Source organism: Alnus glutinosa, chromosome 12, assembly GCF_958979055.1.
Source record: "Alnus glutinosa chromosome 12, dhAlnGlut1.1, whole genome shotgun sequence".
Lineage (NCBI taxonomy): Eukaryota > Viridiplantae > Streptophyta > Magnoliopsida > Fagales > Betulaceae > Alnus > Alnus glutinosa.
In genome coordinates, this window is record NC_084897.1 from 21836986 (window position 1) to 21860566 (window position 23581).

General features: G+C 37.7%; 4 protein-coding genes across 7 annotated transcripts; all 4 read right to left on the bottom strand.

The window, feature by feature from the left end:
- Positions 1 to 2529: 2529 nt before the first annotated feature.
- LOC133851644 (putative pectinesterase/pectinesterase inhibitor 22) lies at positions 2530 to 4552 on the bottom strand. Its single transcript, XM_062288158.1, has 2 exons — positions 3579 to 4552; positions 2530 to 3294 (listed from the first exon to the last, which is right to left on the bottom strand). Exons 1-2 carry the CDS (start codon positions 4531 to 4533, stop codon positions 2624 to 2626), a joined length of 1626 nt encoding a protein of 541 aa, XP_062144142.1. The 5' UTR covers positions 4534 to 4552; the 3' UTR covers positions 2530 to 2623.
- A 510-nt stretch (positions 4553 to 5062) lies between these two features.
- On the bottom strand, positions 5063 to 11833 carry LOC133852659 (F-box/LRR-repeat protein 3). The gene is made up of 8 exons (XM_062289423.1): positions 11801 to 11833; positions 10217 to 10996; positions 8543 to 8668; positions 8336 to 8440; positions 7835 to 8234; positions 7488 to 7617; positions 7097 to 7391; positions 5063 to 5772 (listed from the first exon to the last, which is right to left on the bottom strand). Exons 1-8 carry the CDS (start codon positions 11831 to 11833, stop codon positions 5527 to 5529), a joined length of 2115 nt encoding a protein of 704 aa, XP_062145407.1. The 3' UTR covers positions 5063 to 5526.
- Positions 11834 to 13897: 2064 nt separating this feature from the next.
- Positions 13898 to 21283, bottom strand: LOC133883062 (glycine-rich domain-containing protein 1). Of its 4 annotated transcripts, none has more exons than XM_062322253.1 (8): positions 21007 to 21281; positions 20800 to 20917; positions 18949 to 19329; positions 17111 to 17383; positions 15348 to 15868; positions 15107 to 15231; positions 14675 to 14835; positions 13898 to 14596 (listed from the first exon to the last, which is right to left on the bottom strand). In XM_062322253.1, exons 1-8 carry the CDS (start codon positions 21201 to 21203, stop codon positions 14072 to 14074), a joined length of 2301 nt encoding a protein of 766 aa, XP_062178237.1. In that variant the 5' UTR covers positions 21204 to 21281; the 3' UTR covers positions 13898 to 14071. The 4 variants fall into 4 exon arrangements, 3 of the variants coding, with proteins under 3 accessions (XP_062178237.1, XP_062178238.1, XP_062178239.1); XR_009902809.1 differs by having other exon boundaries at positions 14458 to 14596; positions 14675 to 14840; positions 21007 to 21283; XM_062322254.1 differs by lacking the exon at positions 21007 to 21281 and having other exon boundaries at positions 18949 to 19352; positions 20800 to 20919.
- Positions 21284 to 22400: 1117 nt separating this feature from the next.
- On the bottom strand, positions 22401 to 23222 carry LOC133852660 (uncharacterized). The gene has a single exon (XM_062289424.1). It carries the CDS (start codon positions 23220 to 23222, stop codon positions 22401 to 22403), a length of 822 nt encoding a protein of 273 aa, XP_062145408.1.
- Between the last annotated feature and the right edge of the window lie 359 nt (positions 23223 to 23581).

The window sequence follows — 23581 nt, forward strand, 5'->3', positions numbered from 1 at the left end:
AACAAAAAGTTGGAACAAAAACAAACCCACTTTATTTTTTTTGATCAAAAAAGTACGTCTCCCTACAAGGCAAGAAAGAGCTGCTCAAAATGCATAATGAAAAGGGTCTTGAGGATTGGCTCTGAGAGAATTACTGATATATATATGGGAGAAGGAAGAAAAGCATGGATTAGAAGTTGGTTATAACGGACGCAGAAAAACATGAGGCTTGGAAGGGAAGGAAGAGTCAAAGGCAAGGAAGATGGCATTTTTTCTAAAAAATGGAAGGTGAAAAATAGAAGGGAGGAACCTTTGTTGGAACTGCCCTCCCAATTTTCACACCTCTCAATTTAGGCCGTCGAGCATGCATGGCTAGTTTTCTTCATATATGTCCACGGAACCTTCTGAAGATCAACTTGATGATAAAAATTAAAAAAAAACACGTGTCAAAATTAATAAAAATGACAATTATAAACAATATTGGCAGAAAAAATAATTCACAATTCCAAATAGCAGTTAGATTTCGAGCAGAATGTAACATATTATGAGACCTATCTGTTTTTTTTTTTCTTTTTTTAGTAATGCTATGTATCATCTTTGTACGTGTCTCCCTTTTGTCCCCTAAAAATTAATGTGGTTTTTAAAATTAATTACCATTAAATTTATGATAAATCACTATTAGATTTTGATCATATGATGATTTTAAGATCCACATCGATTTTGAGGAAACAAAAGAGAAATATAATAGTGATAAGTATCATTACTCTATTTCATGAACTATTACTTTTCACGCTCAACCGCTTTAAAGTATCATTTCTTAATAAATAAATAAATAAGCTCGTTATGTTGGGTATAAACCTATTAAGTTAGATGGAATTAATCTCGATTATGTGCATAATACATGCAGCTTTTAATTTAAAATCATGATGAAAGTACCATCAAGTAAAAAATATAAAAATTATAAACTAAAAAGAAAGCTTAAACTTAAAAAAGAAAAGAAAAATGGGTCATCGTGGAACCATCCATAAGGATGGCAAAGCACTTCCAACTATGGGTATATAATCAATTGTAGTTGCGATTATTTTCTCATAAATGCAACCGCAATTAGTGATAAGTATCATTACTCTATTTCATGAACTATTACTTTTCACGCTCAACCGCTTTAAAGTATCATTTCTTAATAAATAAATAAATAAGCTCGTTATGTTGGGTATAAACCTATTAAGTTAGATGGAATTAATCTCGATTATGTGCATAATACATGCAGCTTTTAATTTAAAATCATGATGAAAGTACCATCAAGTAAAAAATATAAAAATTATAAACTAAAAAGAAAGCTTAAACTTAAAAAAGAAAAGAAAAATGGGTCATCGTGGAACCATCCATAAGGATGGCAAAGCACTTCCAACTATGGGTATATAATCAATTGTAGTTGCGGTTATTTTCTCATAAATGCAACCGCAATTAGGGTATCCGGTTATTTCCATTCAATATTCAATGTTAAATAGTAAATACTATTAGGCGTATATAATTTCATTTATCATTCATCATTAATTCATCTCAATGAACTCACAATCATGTCCATAGATTAAATAAAATGATTGCAAAGAAAATCAAACAAACAAATATTATAAAATATAATGACAATTGTATTGTAATTAAAATATGATGACAATTCAAAAAAATACCAAACCTTCATATTAAAAAACTTAAGATGATTCGTTCCTTGAATCTAAAGGTTGAGTTTGAGGTCTATCTACAATAAATATAATTATTTGTATATATATATAAATCGGCTACTACTTACCCAGTTATTAATTGGTTTCTAAAACCTATAACCGATAACCGCAATCGAGGTACCCGATTATTCAGTTGCGGTTATTTTCGGTTTTCTAATTTTTCAATTATTCTTTTAGCGGTTGTTAGTGGTTACCGGTTATTAGCGGTTAATAACCGCTGCGCTTGTATCCCTACTTCCAACCACTCCAGTGTTTTGAGGGTGGCCAAGGTGGGTTTTTTCTTTTTTCTCTTTTTATTTTCAGTATTTTTTTTTTTTTTAATGTATGGGTATTTATGTAATTTAGTTTCAAAAATTAAGGTATTTTCATCATTTCCTTGTCTAAAAACATACGTATATGACACATGATAAATGATGATTTTATTTATTTTTTACCATTAATGATGGACCAAGAGGGGGCCGGTCATGACCCCCTCTCCAACAAAAAAAATAAAAAATAAAAATAAAAATAGATCCTTTTTCCTTTGGCCACTCAAGAAAAGAAAAAAAAAAAAAAAAATGCAATGCAGCCCTCTTAAAGCTAAATTCCTAGTTTCATCATTGTTGAATGGGATTTAGGGTGACAAGTAGTAGTTCGTTGGGACAATATTTAAATAAATGATAGTTGAGGGGCTAAAAGAATTAACCTTTTTTTTTAAAAAAAAAAATTAGAAATTTTATTCAATAGTACACAAAAATAGCAGCAAAGCTGTGAAGAAGATAGCAACAGCTTCAAAGTCTCAATCAACCAAACAAAGCACAATAAACAGCCCTAAAACATTAAACCAAGCATATTTCCACTAATAGTACTAAACCATGGAAATGAGCACAACTCATAGAAAATTAAGATTTAAGTACAATGCTTAATTAATCACTTAAACCCACTGTGAACTTGATGCCGGTACCCGGCAGCCATGACCGCCCATCGATGAACCGCCCAACAGTGAAGAAACTAGCCGTGGCAGCATCCTTAATAACGTGATAACCCGGCCATGTGACCCGCCCGGAAAGCATTGCCCCGGGCCCATAGTTCCTATATTCCCCATACCACAATGTGCTCAAGGCAAAGTCTCCATACCACTCAAGCCACCCTCTGGGCTGGACTAGACCACCCATGTAAGTGTTAATAAAAACAGTCCTAGAATATTGCTTCCATGGCCTCCCCAAATAGGTTGGTTGGGTAGCAAAAATATAGCTATCTTGGATTGAAAACCCTGTGCTCTGATGTGGGCTTTTCCTACCCTGGGCAGTGATTGTGACCTTTTGTAGTTGTAGGGGTACTCTGGTGTATATTTTGCACTTTTGGAGGACGGCTGCCCCATTGCCAAAAATGAAGTCTATGGTGCCATAGATGTCACATTCACGGTAGAATTGGCGGAGAGAGTGGACATAGAGGGTGTCTTGGTACCCTTCCACGCTGCACCGGTAGAAGGCAGACTGGTCAGAGTCGACACGGAGCGCAACAGCTTGATGGTTTTGGGGTCCGGCTGTGTTTCGAAACGTCATGTCCCTTGCTATAAATCCCTTCCCGGAGACCGCTACAAGCAAAAAAAAAAATGATAATCATTACCAAAAGAAGTCATTTGCATGCTAGGACAAAAAAAAGGGGGGAGAAACTTCACTTGCCCAAGAAGTATCAGAGTTTTTGCAATCATAACCTTGAACTTTAATTTTTGCAACGTCGGTATCCTAAGAACTTGACCCTTTTGGAACACGACTTGAATTATGTTAATGCAAAATTTGGTAATATTTGTGACATGGGCCAACAAAAAGATGAACAAATAGAAAGCTAGCTAGGCAATTAAGTTAATTAATTACTAACCAACAGTTGCAGTTCGAAATGTTGTCCATCCTTGCATGAAATGCCGATTGCCTGTGACAATGGTCTGTCCCATCCCATCCCCAAAAACCATAATATTGGTTTTTTTCTTCTTCATATCTATGTTCTCCCTATAAATTCCCTTCTTCACGTATATGATATACCTCCTGACACTATAGCTTGGAGCTGCGGCAATTGCTTCGGTGATTGTGCGGTAGTCACCACTCCCATCCAATGCCACAGTGGCATCTACGTGCATGCCTCTTGGATGAGATTTAAGAAGCTCTTGATCGCCTTCCGTCATCCATTTCGGAAAATTCGAACTCTTTTCTGTTGTTGTTGCGGTGGCGGTACTATTTCGAGGTGGCTTGAATGGCAAGCTATGTAGTTGAGTGTACAGAGCCAAAACATTGCCAATAAGCTGCGTGACTTCTCTCAAGCTTCCGCTAATGAAACGTTCGACATGTCTGTCAGTGCCCTCAAAGCCTTCAAGGCAGGTGTCCTGGTTGCTCAGCGCAGCACTCAGCCAAGCTTTTAGATTCCCTTCGTAGTGAACGCTCTTCAAACCGGCTCGAATGTTCTTCATCTCGGATAACGACCATGCGAGTTCGGAGACGGAGAAGTCGAGAAGTTCTTTGCAATCCTCCGTTGCTATTTGCTCGCGGTAGCTGAAGGACATAGAATTGAACTTTGTGATCGATTGGATGGCTAGCCTCGCTTCGTTGAGCGTCGTCCGAAGTGCGGCGGTTAAGATCGAAGACGGATTTGGCGGCCGCCCTGTTTTTTCTACCTCGGTTTGCATGTTTGAGAGGCATGACTTTTGATTGTCAACGTTGATGCAAGCTTGTGTCATCATGGCTTGCATGGTTTGGTCTGGTTCGTTTGAGGAGGGTCCATGGGAGAGAGCTTCGAGGTGTGGTAAGAGGATGACAACAAGAAGAAAACTGGCTAAGGCCATGCTTTGAAGGAGAAAGGAGGAGATGGTTTATGGTTGTTTTGCAAAAGAAAGAAAGATTATTTATTAGTCAGAGTATGCGTGCATGCGGGGCAGCAGGGGGATTGTTTGCTTTCAAAGTAATGTTTAAAATCTTTTGAGTTTTAAAGTTGCTTTCTTTTTTGCGTTTTCCCCAGGCAAAGTTCAAGCACTTGTGCTTTCTTCCGAGGGCACGGGTTAATATTCCTCCCTATTTCGTCCTGTTGTCTAGGTAGAATGCTTTTCTAAATGGGATTCTGTATAGCGTGCTCTCCACATGTTGCACAATCACAAGCTCCCTTGCTCGGACCATCTTTTCCAGAACCACAGACAGCTCGTGTTCACGTGTGAGGTTCGAGTCATATCGAAGAATAGATATAAGACTATATAAGTTAATCCTCACCCGCTAATTTCGATTATGTGTCCGGTTCTCGGGTTGCATCAAAAATTGTCAGCAAGTTGTGTCCTAATATACGGACTCAGAAAAGCAGAAGTGCGTGGACTATTCTCATATTACCTCATAAAATTATGAAAAATAAAAACAGAGGACCATTTTATGTTTTGGGGAAAAATAAATAAAGAAAGCAAAACCCTCTTGGAGTAAACATGTTAATGTGACCTCATCAAATTTAAAAATTCATAATTGGATCGAAAAGATATACTAGTTACAGATCCTGCCTCACTTCTAAAGCCATATGCTCAATGACCAATTGAGCATGGCTTAGTAGGGAAGGATCAAAACACACACAAAAAGGTCAAAAGAAACAAACAAAAAAATGCTATCTCATGCAATTATGGTATTAAACTATTGTAGCAACTTTCAAAAAATAAAATAAAAAATAAAAAAACCCCAAACTTTAGGTGAAAATGAAACCCTTTCTCCAAAGCGAGAAGTAGGGGACCTGCAAGATTATTCAAGAAAACCCATGACAAAAGGTTGTTTCTGACTTGCAAATATCGTTTGAGATGTAAAGTACTCTAATCCCATCTAATCTTGCAACCCCTTGCATGAAGGGTCTCGAGTATCTCTGAAGAAAGTAAGCATCTGAGCGGTCTAAGTAACTTAACCTTTCTGATCCGCACAGAGCAGGACCTAAGTGCGAGCTCAAACCCTTTTAGTGTGACCTTCGTGAGGTGCACCAGCTTGGCATCCTGTAGGCGTGTTAGGTTCCCCATCACCATGCAAAGCCCCACATCTGAGACGGCGCAATGGCTCATATTTATCTGCCACCATTTATATAATACATCAGTTCAAACCCCTCTTCCAAGATCCAAATTCAATGAACGTTTAACAAAAAAATGTTGACACGTGTTTTATGAAACTAAATACAAATAAACCCCAACTATTTTGACAAGAGATATCCTCAGAATTGTAACCCTCCCATGGCATATAAGCTACTAATACGTTTTTTCTCCACCCTTTCTCAACTTGGAGCGTTCTGGGGACCACGGGCAAGAGGCAAACTAGGTACTATATATAGGGTTCCGTTACATAGAGAAGAAGAGATAGCTAGCTAGCTTAAGAAAGTTATCTCGCCACCGATTTATAATAATCTCTGCTAAGGACTTCCAAACTGCCACATTTTTATTTGTCTTACTCAAACATGCTGCATATACTACCTCATAAAATTTTCCACTTTAAGGATTCTAGTTAATATGCAGTCAAAAAAGAAGGCAATTTATACAGAAAATGGGTCCTGTATTTGATGAAAAAGAAAAAATCTCTTTTGTTGCATTCACTTTTTATTTAGTTTTAATCAGACAATATTTACACAGAACTAGAGATACGATTCCGAAGAGGATAAAGCTTGCAAGTGAGCATGATAACATTTGAATCTTGAGGAATGTTACTCTTTGAAGTTCGGAAAATATGTAAGAGGAGAATCCACTGCAAAACTGTGGCATATAGGCTTTGCTTGCTAAAAAAACTTAGGAAAAGGGTAAGACACAAGTGGAGAACGTGGGGTATTATTGCAGTGGATCTCTGAATCTGTTGTGGGAGGTGACAGCTATCAACTCTATCAAAGGAGTAAGGATCCCTCGGTGGCTTTCAAGTGCTGGAAAGGAAAAAGTAAACCACTCAAGAGACCTTGAAAACTCCAATTCTTATTTGCCTAAATGTTCAAAATACAGTGTTCAAAAGAATGGAAGCTACCCCACAGTGTGGCTTACCCATCCGGTAGGTTAGTTATTCTTAAATCGTCTCTCTTTCTGAGACCCCTTCATCTTCTTTTTTTCCTCCTTTCTCTACACCAAATTTGTTTTCAACATATAAAACAGAAGATAGAAGCAATTGAAGAAAAAGAACAGGAAGTGATACAGTCTTGAAAACACCTTGAAAATGCAAGAGCAAAATAATGAACTGGGAATGGTATGACATGCATTACCACACAATTTTCATTTCCAATTCCAGCCAACTCCCCCCTAATCCTAGATATCATTGTCAAATAGCTATAAGCTTGATGGTTACATTAGACGAGAATAGTTTTTAATCCCATCTGTTTCTGAAAAACAACCCTCATTCCAATTCAAGATAAGGAAACCACACCTGTCGCATATGCCGTGAGTAGTAGGCAAGTGCCCAGAAGCCTGAGTCATCAATCTTTTCACAATGTTTCAAATCCAAATCTGCCAGTCTCTGACACCCAGCTGCAACTGCCGTCAAACCCATACTTGTGATGTTGAATAGTCCGCGCATCTCCAGGTCAGAGAGGTCCTCAAAATGCCCAATATACTGCATCCCCCTATCGGTAACCCCACTGCAGTATGACAAGTTCAGCTTCGTCAATTTCTTGCAACCACTCAATAGCGCAGCTAATCCATCATCTCCTATACCTGTACAGCTGCAACCCAAGACAGAAAGATCAATCAATAAATTCACCTTAACTATTTTTTCAACTCTCAATACATAATCAAATTGACTTGTGGGCTTAGATTACCGGTATAAATCAAGTTCAGTAATTTTTGTACAATTACGAGCGATATAAACCAATCCCTTGTCTGTTATGTTTGCACACAGTCCTAATTTCAAGCATGAAAGTTCTGAACATCTAGACAAATACTGCAGTCCTGCAGATAAGAAGAGCATTACTCTCAGAAGTATCAGAGATTATTTGGAATGAAAGTGCGACAATGAATTTGAACAAGGACATAACTAATGCAGGCTTAAGATAATGAAACAGATGGAGGATCGGCATGCATATTAACCAAATTTTCTAAAATCAATGAAGGCAAATTGACCATAGTTAGTACATAACACTCGTCTGGTATAACTTTCAAAACTTGCCTTTGTCATTTACCCCACAACAATCTGTGAGATCAAGCTCCTCAAGTCGCAAGCAACATGATCCAAGCTGATCGAGGCTCTTCTCAGTGACCATATCACAAGACTCTAACTTTAGGCACACAAGGTTCCTGCAAGAGTTTGTTAAAGCAGAAAGTGCTGCATCAGTGAGGGAGCGGCAACATGTTAGATTGACAATCTTCAAATCTACACAGCCTGAAACTAGCTGCATGATGCCCATGTTTGTCACCCCAATGCATTTGCTCAACCCAATTTCCACCAACGACTTGCAATTGGTGCTGATGACCTGGAAGCTTGAGTCAGAAACTTCAGCCCCATCAATTCTTATTGTTTTCAGATTCTTCAAGTCCTTCAAGCAGTGGAGAGCCATTGCCGTAAGCCCCTGCAGGTAACTCCAAGAACTAAGAATTAAGAACTATGCTTACAAAAAGAAATATCAGTGAAACCAGACACATGCACCAAAGAGCTATGCAATTCACTTACTGAAAAACAGTATTCAGCATTGAGCTGCAGAAGGCCACTACGTCCTCTAACTACAGATATTAAACCCGAGGTACTAACAAGATCACACCTTGAAACATCAATCACCTGCAGCCCTTGAAAATCACACAGTTTTACATTACAATTAATTATTACTTATGTCAGCCATCTTATGTGTAAAATATTCAACCCAACTATATAATATTTCACCTGTAGCAAAGGACATCTATTTTCAAGAAACCGTAATCCAACATAATCTACTAAAGGGCACCCCACCATGGCCAAAACCTCCAGTTTCGGCAGAGAAGCAATTGAACGTAGAGATTCACACGTAACCTGAAACCCAGCAATGCATCATATTTCTTTGGTAAGTAATATGCGTCATATTTCACAAGAAAAGTATTTTTGTAAGGAAAAAATGCACCTAAATCGAAAAACCTCTGTTTGCTTGCTGGAAAAATAAAGGTAAACAATAGAACAGTTTTTTCAATCTATATTTAGAATGCTGTTTGGTCGCCAAAATATGATGTTCTCAGCTCAACTCAACCAAACGGTCACACTGCCCTCAGTCGGGCAGATAAACCATAAAAATCTAGCATGTAAAACTTTAACTCGTTTGCAATTCTTCTTCCACTTCCTCAGCAATCAGCATCCTAACAGAGAAAGTGGAAGAAGAAGAAGAAGAAAAAGAATATTGTACTATTTTGAAAAAAGAAAAAGAAAAATTAGAGATCACTGAAAAACTAAAAAAAAAAACAGGCATATAGTAGTAGTACTAGTATTTCCTGCACATAGCTTTTAGTTGTACGAAGAGATGGAGAAAAACCTAGAAAAATGACACCCGAAGAAAACTTCAAGTTAGAAGAAAAAGGAAGGGATAAGAAAAAAAAAGAAAAAAAAAATTAGCAAAGAAAAAGAAAAATAGTGGCGCTAGCCCTCTCTGTCTGTCTATCTCTCTAAAGAAAAAGACAAATGCTACATGTACTTAAACTTTTATAAATAGAGTCTTACTAACTGATGTAGAGCTTATTCATTGGAGACGATGAAAACAATTAATAAAAAGAAATGTTACGGGTATCAATGAATAAGCTCTACATCATCTTTGTAAGGCTCCATTTGTAAAAGTTTAAGTACATGTAGCATTTCTCAAAGAAAAATTCGACTTCCTCCTTTTCCTTCTTTTTCTCATCAACCAAACAAGCATCCACCAGGACCACTTGCTTCTATGGGAGAATGAATTTGTAACGACCCAAAGAAAAGCGCTAGCTACATCTAGCTGTGCTATCATTCCAAAATGATTAGTCAATTTGAAACTTCTCTAAAATCTCTTATAAAGCCTAGTTTCACCTAATAAAACTGAAGACTTAGCACTCATGACTATCTCTTATAAACCACTCACTCTATGTGAGCTATTTATCTCTTCCCAATATGGGATCAGGATATTACAGAACTTGATAAAGAAAAAACAACCAATACAAAGAGCAAATGTGAAATTGAAATTCACCACCTTGCTTTACTTTAGCCTCATTACCTTCATTTTAATTTTTTGTATGAAGCCATGAATTACCTACATTTTCTCTATTCTATTAGCGAACCCATGTCCCAGATTATGAACTAGCTTTAAATTTTAACTCCAAAATCCAAGAACTCCTATTTCAAATCCCTTTACCCACATTTTCACACCACAAGAGTAATGCTATTATACGACTAAGATATACGATACAATTCAATTCAGATGACATAGCTGTGAAAATCAGTCTTTGAAAGAATAAGGGCTTGTAAAAAATTAAAATCAGTGCCCATTTTCACTGAAACATCATCATTCATGGAGTTTATAGCATTCTAACAATAGAGAGAGAGAGAGAGAGGGAGAGAGAGAGAAACCTTTAGATATGACACATCAAGAGCCTTCAAACCCAAGCATTTCTTACACAAAAGATCGACACCCAGATCAGAGATCTCCATGCACCACTTCAAACTCAGCCTCTCCAGTCTCCCACACCCAACGGCAATCTTCGCCAACCCAACATCGGTAACACCAACGCACTTATCCATCCTCAGCTCCCGCAACCCTTTGGCGCACGATATAGCAGACGCCTCCCTGTCACCGTACTTCCAACAGTGAGACACGTCCAGTGCCTCCAGAGACGGACACGCGCATACCAGCATCTCCAACCCCGAGTATCTCAACCCGGTTGCGCGACTCAGTGTCAGCCGGGTCACGTACCGAGTCCAATTCCTTGAGTCGGGACGAGACAGTATGACCGACACGGTCCCGTCCTCGATGCGCGGGCAGACCGAGAGGTCGAGCGAATCGAGGTTTGTGTACTTGGAGAGCAGGCTCTGCAGGAACTCGAAGCGGAGGACTCGGAGGGACTGCCTGGTCGTCGAGTCGACTCGGAGGAAGTCCCTGCACACGAGTCGCCACGTCTTCCGGTCCTTCTCGGAGCTAAGTTTTGTATAAACTCGGACCAACAGGTCTTCGGTTAATACAGAAAGCGACGACATTATTATCGGAGAAGTAAATCGGAGTTTTGCGGAGCCAAAGAATTGTAGAGAGAGGGAGAGAGAGAGATGGTTTATGTGTTTACCATAGTAGTGATAGTGAGAGAGAGAGAATGAGAATGGTTTTAGACCGTTGGATTGCGACCTGTTTCGGCGACTCTTAATCAAACAGTGGAGGTGTACGGACTACAGAGGGGACATTGGAGAGAACACGTGGCAAGTGGAGGCTAAGGTGAGATCCGGATCCTAGAAAGGTCAGGGAGTACTGTTTCGTACGGTGCGGTTTCAGGGACCCACCAGAGGTGCAAAGACCGTACCTATCTTTGTTGACTTTGACAATATAATTACAAAGAAAGAACATGTGCTATCAGCCTATTGCCTGAAGTGGAAGGTTGTGGGGACCACAGCCACCTGCTCACATGCTTTAACGCAATTTCCGACACTGGCTTTTCGTTTTCTTTTTTTTTTTTTTGATTAAATTTTCTTATGGTCATTGTATAAAGAATAATGATTCAATGCCACCTAAATATATGACAAGGTGGTCCCCCACTACTTTTTAAGTTTTTTTACTTTTTAAAAATAAATTAAAGTGGGGGACCACCTTGCCACATAGGTAAGGTGGTAAAAAGTTATATATTTAGGTGGTAGTGAATCATTACTCTTGTATAAATTTACCAGGATGGTTGTAATTTCGCATAAGACTTGCTTCACACACTTTTATTTTCACATTTTTTATTTCACATTTTTTGAAGCCACTTTTAATTTAACGCTAATATTAAAAGCCAAGTCAGAAAGTGCAAGGGTGAAATTGTGTATATATGTAATTCTTTAAAATATGATCGTTATTTAAAATGAATAGTCAAGATTTTATTATATCATATCATATTTTTTATTTTTACTTTTTTAACCCCTATTAGGGGTGGTTCGATTACCCTTTAAGGCTTTTAGGAGTGATTCAGCAACCTCAAAAGCTTTTAGGAGTGAGTGACCGACCATCCCTCAAGGTTTACGAGCAGTGGTCAATCAACACTTGGGAGTTTTGAGGTAATCCTACCACCTCCAAAAGTTTTCAAAGAGTTTGGCCTCTCCGAGGAGTAGTTCGACCACACCTTAAGGCTTATGAGGGGTGGCTGACCTCCCCAAAAATATTAAGGAGATGATTGGCGAACCCTAAAAGCCTTGAAGGAGTGATTTAGCCACCTCAAAAGCCTTTAGAAATAAGCGATTGGTCACCCCTCAAAGCTTATGAGGGGTGGCAACCACCTCTCGAGAATTCAGAGATAATCTTATCACCTCTAAAAGTTTTGGAGTGATCTGCCACCCCTTCAAGTCTGGAGGGGGTGGTTCGATTACACTTCAAGGCTTATGAGGGGTAATTGGACCACCTTCTTAGGGTAGTCAACCACCCCTAATTTTGGTTGTTGAAGAAGCTGTTTTTTTTTTATATATATATAAATTTTTTCCCCTCAAAGTAGATTACATGGCAAATTTTTAAAATGAACAATCTCAATTTTAAGAATTGTAGCGTGACACTGTAGCAAAAATGCTTCTTTTTTTATTTTTTTTTTATTTTTTTATTTGCGTAATTGGATGGAGAGGGTTTTTGAAAGAATGATTAGTTATTTTAGCTAAGAATGCAAAATAATAAAGCTATTGGGGATGCTCTTAGTAGACTAGTCCCCTTAGGTTGTTTTTGTTTAAGCCATTGGCTACAGTTTAAATGAGGATTTTCACTTCTCTTATTATAAGGGTTGGGGTGGTATAGCATTATTGGCATTTTCCACTTCTCTTAGGATGTGTAAGATAAATTGTTGAAGATTAAAAATATATTTTGTTTGTGAGAATGTATGCACATCCCATTTAATTGATTTGTCTTATCACCAATTTGGGTATAATTTCATATCAAATGCAAATTAAGACTCGAGTTAAACCCTTTAATTTATGCACTTTCAAATCAAAGGAAAAATATTTTTGCATAATACAATCATAATACTTGCACAATACAAGACACATGGGGTGAGACTTATGTGAGTAGGACCCACTACATGTATCACACCTTATGTGTCTTGTGTTGTGCACCAATCACAACTCCAAATCAAAACCCTCTTGCACAACACAAGACATATGGGGTGGGACTTATGTGAGTAGGACCCACTACATGTGTCACACCTTATGTATCTTGTGTTGTGCACCAATCACAACTTCAAATCAAAACCCTCTAATTTATGCGCTTTCAAATCCTCTATTCCATGCACAAATTATCTAAACATGTCAAAGAATCCATTTTTCATGTACTATTACCTCAACCCAAGAAATTATGAAGCTGAAAACCTTGCTAGTCAGAGCATACTTTAGAATTCCAATACCTTTTTAGTGTTGATTTGTCTGTAGAATATTCATTACATGACTAGTAACAACTGAAGTCCTTGGGGGCCACTGGCCAGGAGTATGAGAAAAATAAGAAATTTAGAACCAGTTGCAGCGGAGGTTTTGGCAGCATCACACGCAGGGGGCTTTAGTAAAGAACTGGGCTTTCAACACATCATTTTGAAAGAAGACAAGCTTTTAAGTGATAAATGCTCTGAATTTTACAGGACGCAGCTTCTGTCAATATGAACAGCTAGCTGGTAGAAGACACACGGATGACTATTGTTACTTTGGCTAGTTGTCAGATTGTACACATCCACCTGGAGGCAAATTCTACGACACATGACTTTGCTAAGACTATAGTTAAACAAGTCATAAATGAAATTCGATTGGAAGAAATTGCAAGCTACATTAGTGATGCTTTGTTAGAGCAATCTGCTCTATTTTCTTGACCAATGAATAAAAGTTGATTAAATTCAAAAAACCAACTGAAGTCCCTTTAACATGAGATTCTCTCATGTATTTTTAAATCTCACTTACATTTTTAAATGAAATTCTCTTACGTATATGTAATTCTCACGTGCATTTAAAAAAAAAAATGATATGCTTTAGAGATACATGTTAAGTTAATAAATTGAATTGGAGGAATTTTCTCTAACCTAATTAAGAAAGAAAACTTTGTTCATTGGATAATAACTAACAAATTGCATGTAAATCTTATGCTTAAAAAGTCTCTTTGTTCTCATGGGAGGAGCACATGCTTCCTAGATCCTAAGCAAGAAGGAATTAATGAACTAGATTCTGTATACCAACCATATATCCATGCATTAATTTTAAAATTACTTGTAAAAAAAACAGTTGGTCTTGTCATGTTATAATCCCTCGCTTGTACAAATCATCACTGCCTTCCACTGGTGAGTAATTAAAAGCCGGTTGCCTTGTGATATGATCTGCTCCATCTGATCCCATCACTGCCTTGGCATTCCAACACCAAGGTTGAAGATAAGGTGAAGAAATAGAAGATGAACATGAAGAAGGATGAAGTATTACAGAACCCCAATCTCTTGCTCCAAGCTTTGCTTCCTTTAATCTTCTCCTAGTTAGCAAGCACCCCACATCTTCCTTTTTCATCATTGATACACTTCTGAGTATCGAAATGCATAAAAGAAGGACCATTACTGCGTCCTCTTCAGGCAACAATTCAACTACCAAAAGCTTCCAGTTTAGAAGAGCTGTTGCTCTTCCAATTGGGTTCTCCTCTGTGAACCTAACAAGCGTTACAAAACCCTCCTCTTCTTCATCCTCCTCCTCTTTCCCTTCTTCTTCCTTCTTGTTCTCTGACTTAATGTTCTTTACTTGATACTGCATTTTTCGCCCTTTCAATAGCTTCACCTGCCTCAAATGATTGGATTATAATCTAAATTATGAACCAATAATTGCCAGAGTAAAAGAACTAAATTTCCACCCTACCGATGGTTCTGGAGACATTTGATTTCCCAGACAAAAACTCAGGCTGGATAGAGATGTTGATGATTCCCACCCTATCATAAGTTCATCTCCTGTTGAAAATTTCCATGCAGCTTTCCATTGTTCTGGTGGTTCTTTTGGTGTTGCCGTTCCAACCACTTTCTCTGTACTAGATGGCAACAATGGCAGCACAAATGTTTACAATTTATTTCTATAGAAATGCAAAGTTGATTCTTTAAAGAGAACAGAAGAGCCAGCATTCATATATATGATTTCTTAAGAAACCATCGTTTGATTTTTAAAGAGAAAAAAAAAAAAACCGTTTCTCATGTACTCTGCTTTTCACCTGCATTTGCATTTGCATTTGCATCTCAGCCAAGGGATGTGATGCACCTTTTCCAAAACTAGTAAAGCGAAAAATTATATACAGCGCACCTGGGGCTCTCCCAATGGGACCAGCAACATAAGACCATGAACCTTCTCGTATCTCTATAATCCTATCATCCCATTTCACAGCTGTGGGAGTTTCACCTCCTCTTCTCCAAAACCCTCCTCCCACCCTACAATTAGTATTCAAATTGTGCTAGTAAGTAACAGACAAAGGTACCATAATATTCACTCAAAAGGATTGAAATTTTTCTTCAAAAGAAAAAAAGTTGAAGTTTAGAAAGTTCACCTCATTCGAACGACAAAACACTCTCTCCCTGCATGATCAAGAACAGTCCGAGACAACCAACGACCTTCTTGAGGCCGATACCTATTCATTCTCAGAATCACATCTGATATCATGGCCCCTGAATTATCTGTCACTCGGTCAGGTACACATTTCAACAAGTAAGGTGCTTGAACCGGTGGAGTTATTGAAGCGACGATTCTTGCTTGTTGAGCAACTTCTCTTTCCAAAGTTAAAGAATGTGCTCTTAGCAAGTCATTCCAATGGAATGTAACAGTTGCTTGCAGGCTACTTCCTTTGAAACAGTGGCCACCTTCACGACGAAGCTCAATTACGACTCCCTTTGTTCCAAACTCACAATAGAGCTTCCAAGCTTTATGCCAAGAATCATAGCGGAAGTCCGAGATGGATTTATCAAGCTTCAACTCCCTGTGACATCTTAACATGCTAAGACGGAGGAATTCACATGTAACATCCTGTTGCGCAGGCTTCATCCTAGAGTTGAGCTTTAGGAACACACATACCTGTGTTTAAAATAACAGCGCGCAATTGGTTCACTAATGCAGACATAAAGCACCTCTATTTGTCTTTTGTTGCAGAAACAAAAGGACATTTCCTTGAACTTGTATCAGAAACTAAATTTCATTGATTAAGCTTACATTTGTTGCTGTTGAAGAGATTGAAACCTTGGGGAGTCTTTTTTAGTGAGCCTAGTATAACATGTTGAGACACCACAAAACCCAATAACTTAAGCATATGGGTTTGGGCTCAAGTGCTCATCTTTCCAATGCGGGACACAAACCTCACAAGTGCACTCATAACAAATCTCTCCCTCACTTGTAAGTCACTTCCACATTGACCTAACTCCCTCTCGTGTGTGAGTTCTTACAAACCAAGAGTATCACACATACTTCAAGAGCTGCCGCACACTCTTTTACCATAGTCAAACCAAAAGCGTCAAACAAAGACACTCATGTCAGCAATGCGGAAGGCTAACATAGCTCTGAGATACCACACAACCCAAAAAAAGCTTAAGCCTATTAGTTTGGGCTCAACTATGTTATATTACCACTCATAGTTCTTACATCTTTTTAATATAGGACACAAACCTCACAAGTGCACTCACAACAGTTGCATACATGGAGTACCCTTAATTAAATAACTAGTGCTCTCATATGGAGCTGCCTTTCCCAACTGAATTGCCCCTAATTAGCTTGCTTTGATTGAGTTATATCTAACTAAATAACCTTGCTAAATTAAACTGAGTTTTATTGAACTTCACTCACTATCTAGAACCCACAGCAGCAAGATGAAGTGGGGCACCCCAACAAAGAACTCCCAAAATCAGCATAGTTACGTAAAATAATTTACTACTCTCTTAAGTTTCCCAAAGAGGATGAAAATTTGTAGAAGAAAATATATTTTACAATATTGTCAAATAGTTATTAAGAAAAAATTTCCATTACTTCATCTTTCTTCCATTGAAACAATAAATATTGATATCTATGGAAATTGATCATTAATGCACCACTTATTCATGAAACTCTTTTGGAAGTTGATCATGAATATTAACTCACCAATTATTTATGAAACTCTCAAATCCTTTAATAAAAGGTAAAGAAAAAAGAAATACAGGAACTATGAAGAACAAACATTAGAAAAAGAAATCATATTGCTTTAACTGAAAGGGCACAGTGGAAACTTATAATAATCATGCCCTAGACATTGAAGAATACACCAAGAAAAAGAGTGAGTGCTAAACTGACCTCAAGTAAGAACCTTGGTAGCATGGACTTGTACTTGGTGTTAACATCTGTGTTTGATACCTCCCAGTGAATTGGCTGCTGCTTGACTGGGCCAATTTTATCCGATTCTAAGACTTCTCCACCAGCTTTCTCATAAGGCTGATCATATGTCCTCTCCCACAACATGTTGGTCTCTTTAACCTCTTTTTCCTTCACACTTTCCCACACACTCACCACCTTCCCCATATCACCCTCCATCTCCTTCAAGTCCTCTGCGAATACTGTTGGGTAGGTCTGATTTATTGCATACCAGAAATCAGAATCATACTCCAATTAGGGAGATACTTATTTGAATGAAAAAAAAAAAAAAAAAAAAATCATGCATGTTTACCTTAGTTGTGAAAACCAAGTCTTACCTTAGTTGTGAAAACCAAGTCAGAATGTGATATTGAATTTTAACAAAAATGAGAGAGAAATTCTGTGGCATATTAGTTACGAAAGAATAATTTAATGTTCGGGAAATCTTCCCTTACCCCTCAATATTTAGGTGATTTTTTGCAATCATAGTCTTGAACTTTAAAAATTTGCAATGTCGAATGCCCACGTTTTAAGATTTTGCAATGTCACGCTTCCGTTAGGATTTTCTATTAAATTTGAATAGAAGATGCTTAAATTCTTAAAATACCCCTATTTTAAAAATTAAAAAAATATGTATAAAACAAGTAGACCTACAGCTAAAGCCAGCCGTAAAGAACTTCTTTTTTTTTTTTCTTTTTTTTTTTCCCTTTTTTTTTTATTTTTCTGTTTTACTATTTCACCATTTAACCCTAAACTCTAATTCAGGGGTGTAATTAGAATGAGTTAAAACATGGGATACACGTATTACAAAAGCACCTATACATTAGGGGGTAAGCAAAGTTTATCCTTAATGTTTTCTATTTTACAATTAATAATATATATAATAACCTTACAAAAGCCTAAGGTCTCGTTTAGTTCGCGGAATAAACCCCTGAAATGGAATGACTATTCCATATAAATAGTTATTATTTTATTTGGTAGGGATCTATTCCTTGGAGTAGTTATTCCCATTGAAATAACTGTTTTCTTATGAAGAAGAATACCTGTTCCTCTAAAATAATAAAAGGAATAGACTACATTTTTTTAAAAAACCCATTAATTATTTTCTATTTTCTATCAAAAAAAATCTTTGAAAAAAAAAAAAAGAAGAAAAAGAAATAAACAAGCAAACCAACGTTAAACTATGGTTGGCCGACCACCTATTGCCACAGTTTGGAGCCAACCGCCCCCGGAACACCTCGTGATGGACCCCCAAGCGTCTTCAAATTCTCATTGGGGGTGGTGGCGACCTCCCCCGAGGAACACTCCAGGTTCAAGTTTTTTTTTTTTTTTTTTTTTCTTCTTTCTAATTCAAGTTTTTTCTTTTAAAAAAAATAATAATAATGTGAGATTTTTTTAATAATTTTGATTCGATTGCAACTAAAGTATATATGTTGTCACCAAACTAAGGAGTATAAATACATAGTCTATTTCACTCTCTTTTATTTCCGATAATAATTATTCCATTTTCTAATCGAATATTCATTTCGTAAACCAAACGAAGTTTTAGCTAGGTTCAATCTTAATTCTCTTCTAATTTTCCATATGCCTGGGTTTATGTCTTGTCTTTTCTTTTAGGATATAGTTTCATTAAACTCAGCCAATTCTCTCATTGGGCTCATAATCAAAATTCACCCTTACTAATTTTTCTTAATCACCCAAAATTAACACGTACAAACAATTTAGGAAAAATAATATCGATTTAAAAAGCGAATAAAAATGATAAAGAGAAGAAAACCAACCTGATGTGTCAACCACATGAGTAGAACATCTGAGGCAGGCACCGAACGAGAACACTCATCGGAAAATCTCTGCACCAAACACAAAAAACCCTTGTACCTTTGCCTCGCCGCAATTAGGTACACAATCTCTGACCTATATGCCTCTGAAAACTTGGAATACAAGAATCTATGCTCTGTGACGTCCACCAAAAGTTGTTCGTTTGTGGCAACTGGGATCGGCATATCCGAATCGGTTTCATTTTCGAATGGCTCAGATGGGTATTTACGTGTCCAAATTTCTTTGCATCTCATCAATGCATACTCTTCGTTCTCTTCATCAAAAATCGCCGGTTTTCCGACGAGTTTTGAGAACCTTAACTCGCAATATTGCCGGTAACTCACCTGGAAAACGGTGTCGTCGGTCACTTCATAATCAAATAAAAGAATGTAAATTAAAATAAGAAATAAATGATGAATCTAAGATTTTTTATTTTCATGCCATCTTAAATTATTTATTATAAATTAATTATTTAATTAACAGGGTAAAATCTCATGTCTACAGCTGAATTTTGCAGCCACGTCAAATTATTTTCAGCTCCACGTTAACGGGAAACAAAATGAGTGCAAAAAAGAAAAGAAAAAGAAAAGACCACGACGATCGTGCGCCTCCCCCCCTTCACAGATTTCCCTGACACGACCGTAGATGACTGACATGACCACTATGACGTGATAGGTTCACCGATTTTATTGAAAAAACAAATTTCCAAAACCGAGGTATCAAAAATCTCACTTTTTCAAAACTTTTGGTAGCTGTTTTAAAAACTCATACAATGTATGGTAGTGGGATTTAACCCTAATTGATAATTTGATAATTTTGATTGGGCAAAGCAAAGAAAAATTGTAAAATAAAATTATTAAAAAAAAGGTAGTGGGTGGAGATTAACTATATCTATTCTTGCAGAATGTGACCATATAATATAATGTACATGCTTGTTATGAGTTGTATTGAAGAGGCGTAGACGATAAAAAATCATAAAATTGAAGCGCTCTTTTATGTCCGATTGAGCCACCGAGCCCACCAAGTCAAACTCTACTCTTAATTACATTAGTATATGTCCGATCACTTTAAAATTTTCTTGAAAGGCCATTAAACCATCGGTATGTACCATATGTTACTACTTGTTTTTTTTTTTTTTTAATTAATAGAGAAAATGGTTAGAAATGAGGATCATTTGTCACTCTTGATTTAAAAGGAAGAAAGAGTCAGGGAGCTAAAAATAAAAAATGGGATGGACTTTCTAACAACAGACTCAAATTGAAAGAAAACAGTTTAAAAATACAAACAAATATTAAGAGACGAGTCAAACAAGTGACTTGATCCTTTCAGAGACTGTATGAAGTGGTTACAAAAGCAAAAGAAGTATCGATTAAGTTCAAAAGAAGTACCGATTAAGATGAACATATCTACACTCCCACTTAAAAAAATAAAAAACAAGAGGCCAGAAAAAAAAAAAAAAAAAAAAAAAGGCTGACACGATAAATGCATCGTCTCTACTTACCGATGAATCGCACATGATTGTCTTATTTTTTTTACTAATGACATTAATTATTTGCCGGTAAGTGATGCGTGTTATTTCTTAAGCCAAATACGTCACCTAAGTTTTATATATATCAGTTATATCACTAATTTTATCTTTGTTTCAACTAGGGTTCAAAATGTGGGCAATTACATTTTTTTAAAAAAAAATAAATAAAAAATAAATAAAAAAATAAAAAAATAAAAAAGAAAAGAAAAAGAAAGACATTTATTTTCTTTTGTCATGCTTTCTCAGCAACCAAAGGAAACTTTACTGAGATATAACTGGGGCTTACCGGATTCAAAGTGTGACAAAACCAAACCCACTCAACATCAAGAGGAGGAAGAACCATAGGAGGCGATGACCCAACCATTGTCAGATCAGAAACCAACGGCATCCACAGCTCATCGTACCTGCAAATCAAACCAACAGTACTTTCAAAACCGGCCCACCGCCCGATCATATTACTTCAACAAAAAGCCTAGAGCTAGCCGTTCTTCACCTTCTTATTGCTTCAACAACCGTAGCTTTCTCATGAAGCCACTGTGCCTCCGCCACAGACCTCAGGAACCCGATATTTCGCCTGGCACCCGATACGAGATCCACCCCCACTCGTATCGCTTCCACTTCCGATATCCCGCTGAGGCTTCTTCCCGATATGTTGACCGAAATTTCAGAGCTGTTACGACTTTCCGACATGTCGTAGGGAGAGAGAGAGAGAGAGAGAGAGAGAGAGAAACACAGATTTGTGACTAGGAAACACTCACATGCGGTTGTTTTGTTTAATGATTGAGGGAAATATTTATAGGAACAAAAGAGAATATAAATACGAGGGAAAGTGACAGTTTAAGGTCGGAAAAATTAGCCACGTGTCAAGCTTGAGTACAGTTTAATTATGACGGAATATTTTAGCCACGTCGCAAGTCGACCGATCTCTTTCGGGTGTGGGGTAGTCCGTCATTAATGGAGGTGTCCGGAAGAAGAAGGGCTCGGAGCCTTGGATGGTTCGATGGCTTTAATCATTGCATGAGATGGTGCAGGAGATTGGAGATCCTCAAGATGTTGATTGCACGGTCAGAAATGAATTACTTGTAAGAAAGGATAGAGACTGTCGACAACTTGTAGAGATTACTTCAGGACAATGAGGAGGAACTCTAAATTAGCAATAAAAAAATTGATGCATTGCTTTAAGGAGAGTTAAGGTTTTTTTTTTTATTTTTTTTTATTTTTTTTTATTTTTTTATAATTTATTTATTTACCTGAAATGATTGTATATTTCTCTCCTTACGTGGAATTGATATAGCTTTAACCCTTTAACAGGTGCCATGTCAGATTTTTTGCTTACTCGTAGATTATGGCCTTAGTCAAATTCTTTGTAAGAACTCACAGCGTAAAGTAGAGTTCGAATCATAGAGTGATTGTCCTTGATGCTATAATTATTGCATTTGTTATGATAATATGACTCGTCGAGCTATTAGGTTTTCTCTCCTAGTCGGTCTTATTATATGTAGTCTACTCTACTTTTTGCATTGGCCTTTTGTGGTTGGTCGGAACTCGCAGTTTGGACTTTATCATTTTGGCTCAAATCATTAGCTTTTGAGTCTATATTTCGGACCTAATTTTGGCCGAATGTATACCTAGTCTATGTATCTCTAAAAAAAAAAAAAAAAAAAAAAAAAAAAAAAAAAAAAAAAAAAAAAAAACCTAGTCAATTCTATTGACTAGGTTTTTTTTTTTTTTTTTTTTTTTTTGAGGGGAAACTGAGGATTCCATTAATAAATATCTGCATTTACAGCATTCACCAACATACTAGGACTAGAGTTTAACCACACACGCTAGAACTGTTGAGACAAAGCAAATTTGGCTAGAAGATGGGAACCATGTTCCCTTCGCGCCTCACGTGGGAGACTCTCCAAGAAGGCAAAGATTCCAACATCTACCTTGAAACCCATGGATGGAGTCGGCATCCTCCGTGTTCTCTAGGGCCAAGATAATCTCACGGGCATCACCCTCCAGATCAATCGACTCAAACCCCAAATTACGGCCAAACAGCACCGCAAACCGTGCTGCGATGGCTTCAGCTATGATTGGGTCCCTTATGTAAGGGATGACGTCGCACATGGCTGCCTTCACTTCCCCTTGACAATCCCTAGCAATGATCCCCACACCCATGAGTTTTTTCCGGCCATCCAAAGCTGCGTCCCAGTTGATTTTAATACTATTTAGCGCTGGTCTGTGCCATCTACCATAAGAAATCAGCTCCCCTTGCCCTAACTCTGCAGTTCCCAGATGGGTTTTCCGGAAATCCTCCACTAGCTCTAAGGCCTGTTTAATCAGGACCGTGTGAGGTAATACTGTGCCCCCAAAGACCACCTTATTACGCCGGGTCCATAGTTTGTGTGCGATTGAGACGAACCCCTCAAGCTCCGTGTCCTCCAGTCTGTCGCAGAGAGCATCAAAGATATCAATGAACTCCTCTGCCGCCACAGAGCTCTTTTGGATGGGTCCCTCGCAGCAGCACCACACCGCCTGGGCGGAGACGCAACGCCATAAAGCATGACCGACAGATTCCACCTCAGAATTACATATCGGGCATAATTGGTCAATAACCACTTTCCTCTTGTAAAGATTATTTTTAGTAGGAAGGATATCATTACATGCTCTCCACAAGAATAAAGGACATAGCGGGGAAGATTTAGACTCCATAGGCGACGCCATAATAGGGAAACAGAGTTCCCCATAGAGGTGCTCCAATTTTCCTTATCCCTCCTCCCCACTTCTAGATGGTAGGCACTATAGACCGAAAATTTTCCATTGTTAGTCCTCTCCCATATTAGCTTGTCCTCCTGAGACCTAGGATTGATGGGGATACTGCAAATCTTTTCCACAGTATCCTCTGAGAAGGTTTGTTTAATGAGGGGAATATCCCACCAATTGACATCCCTATTGATGATGTCAGCGACTCTTGCCTCTCTTGGGAGCGTCCTCACAGGATCTAGAATTTTATGGGGATTATCTGGAAGCCATCTATCATTCCACAGGTTAATCTTGTAGCCGTTCCCCACCCTCCACATGAG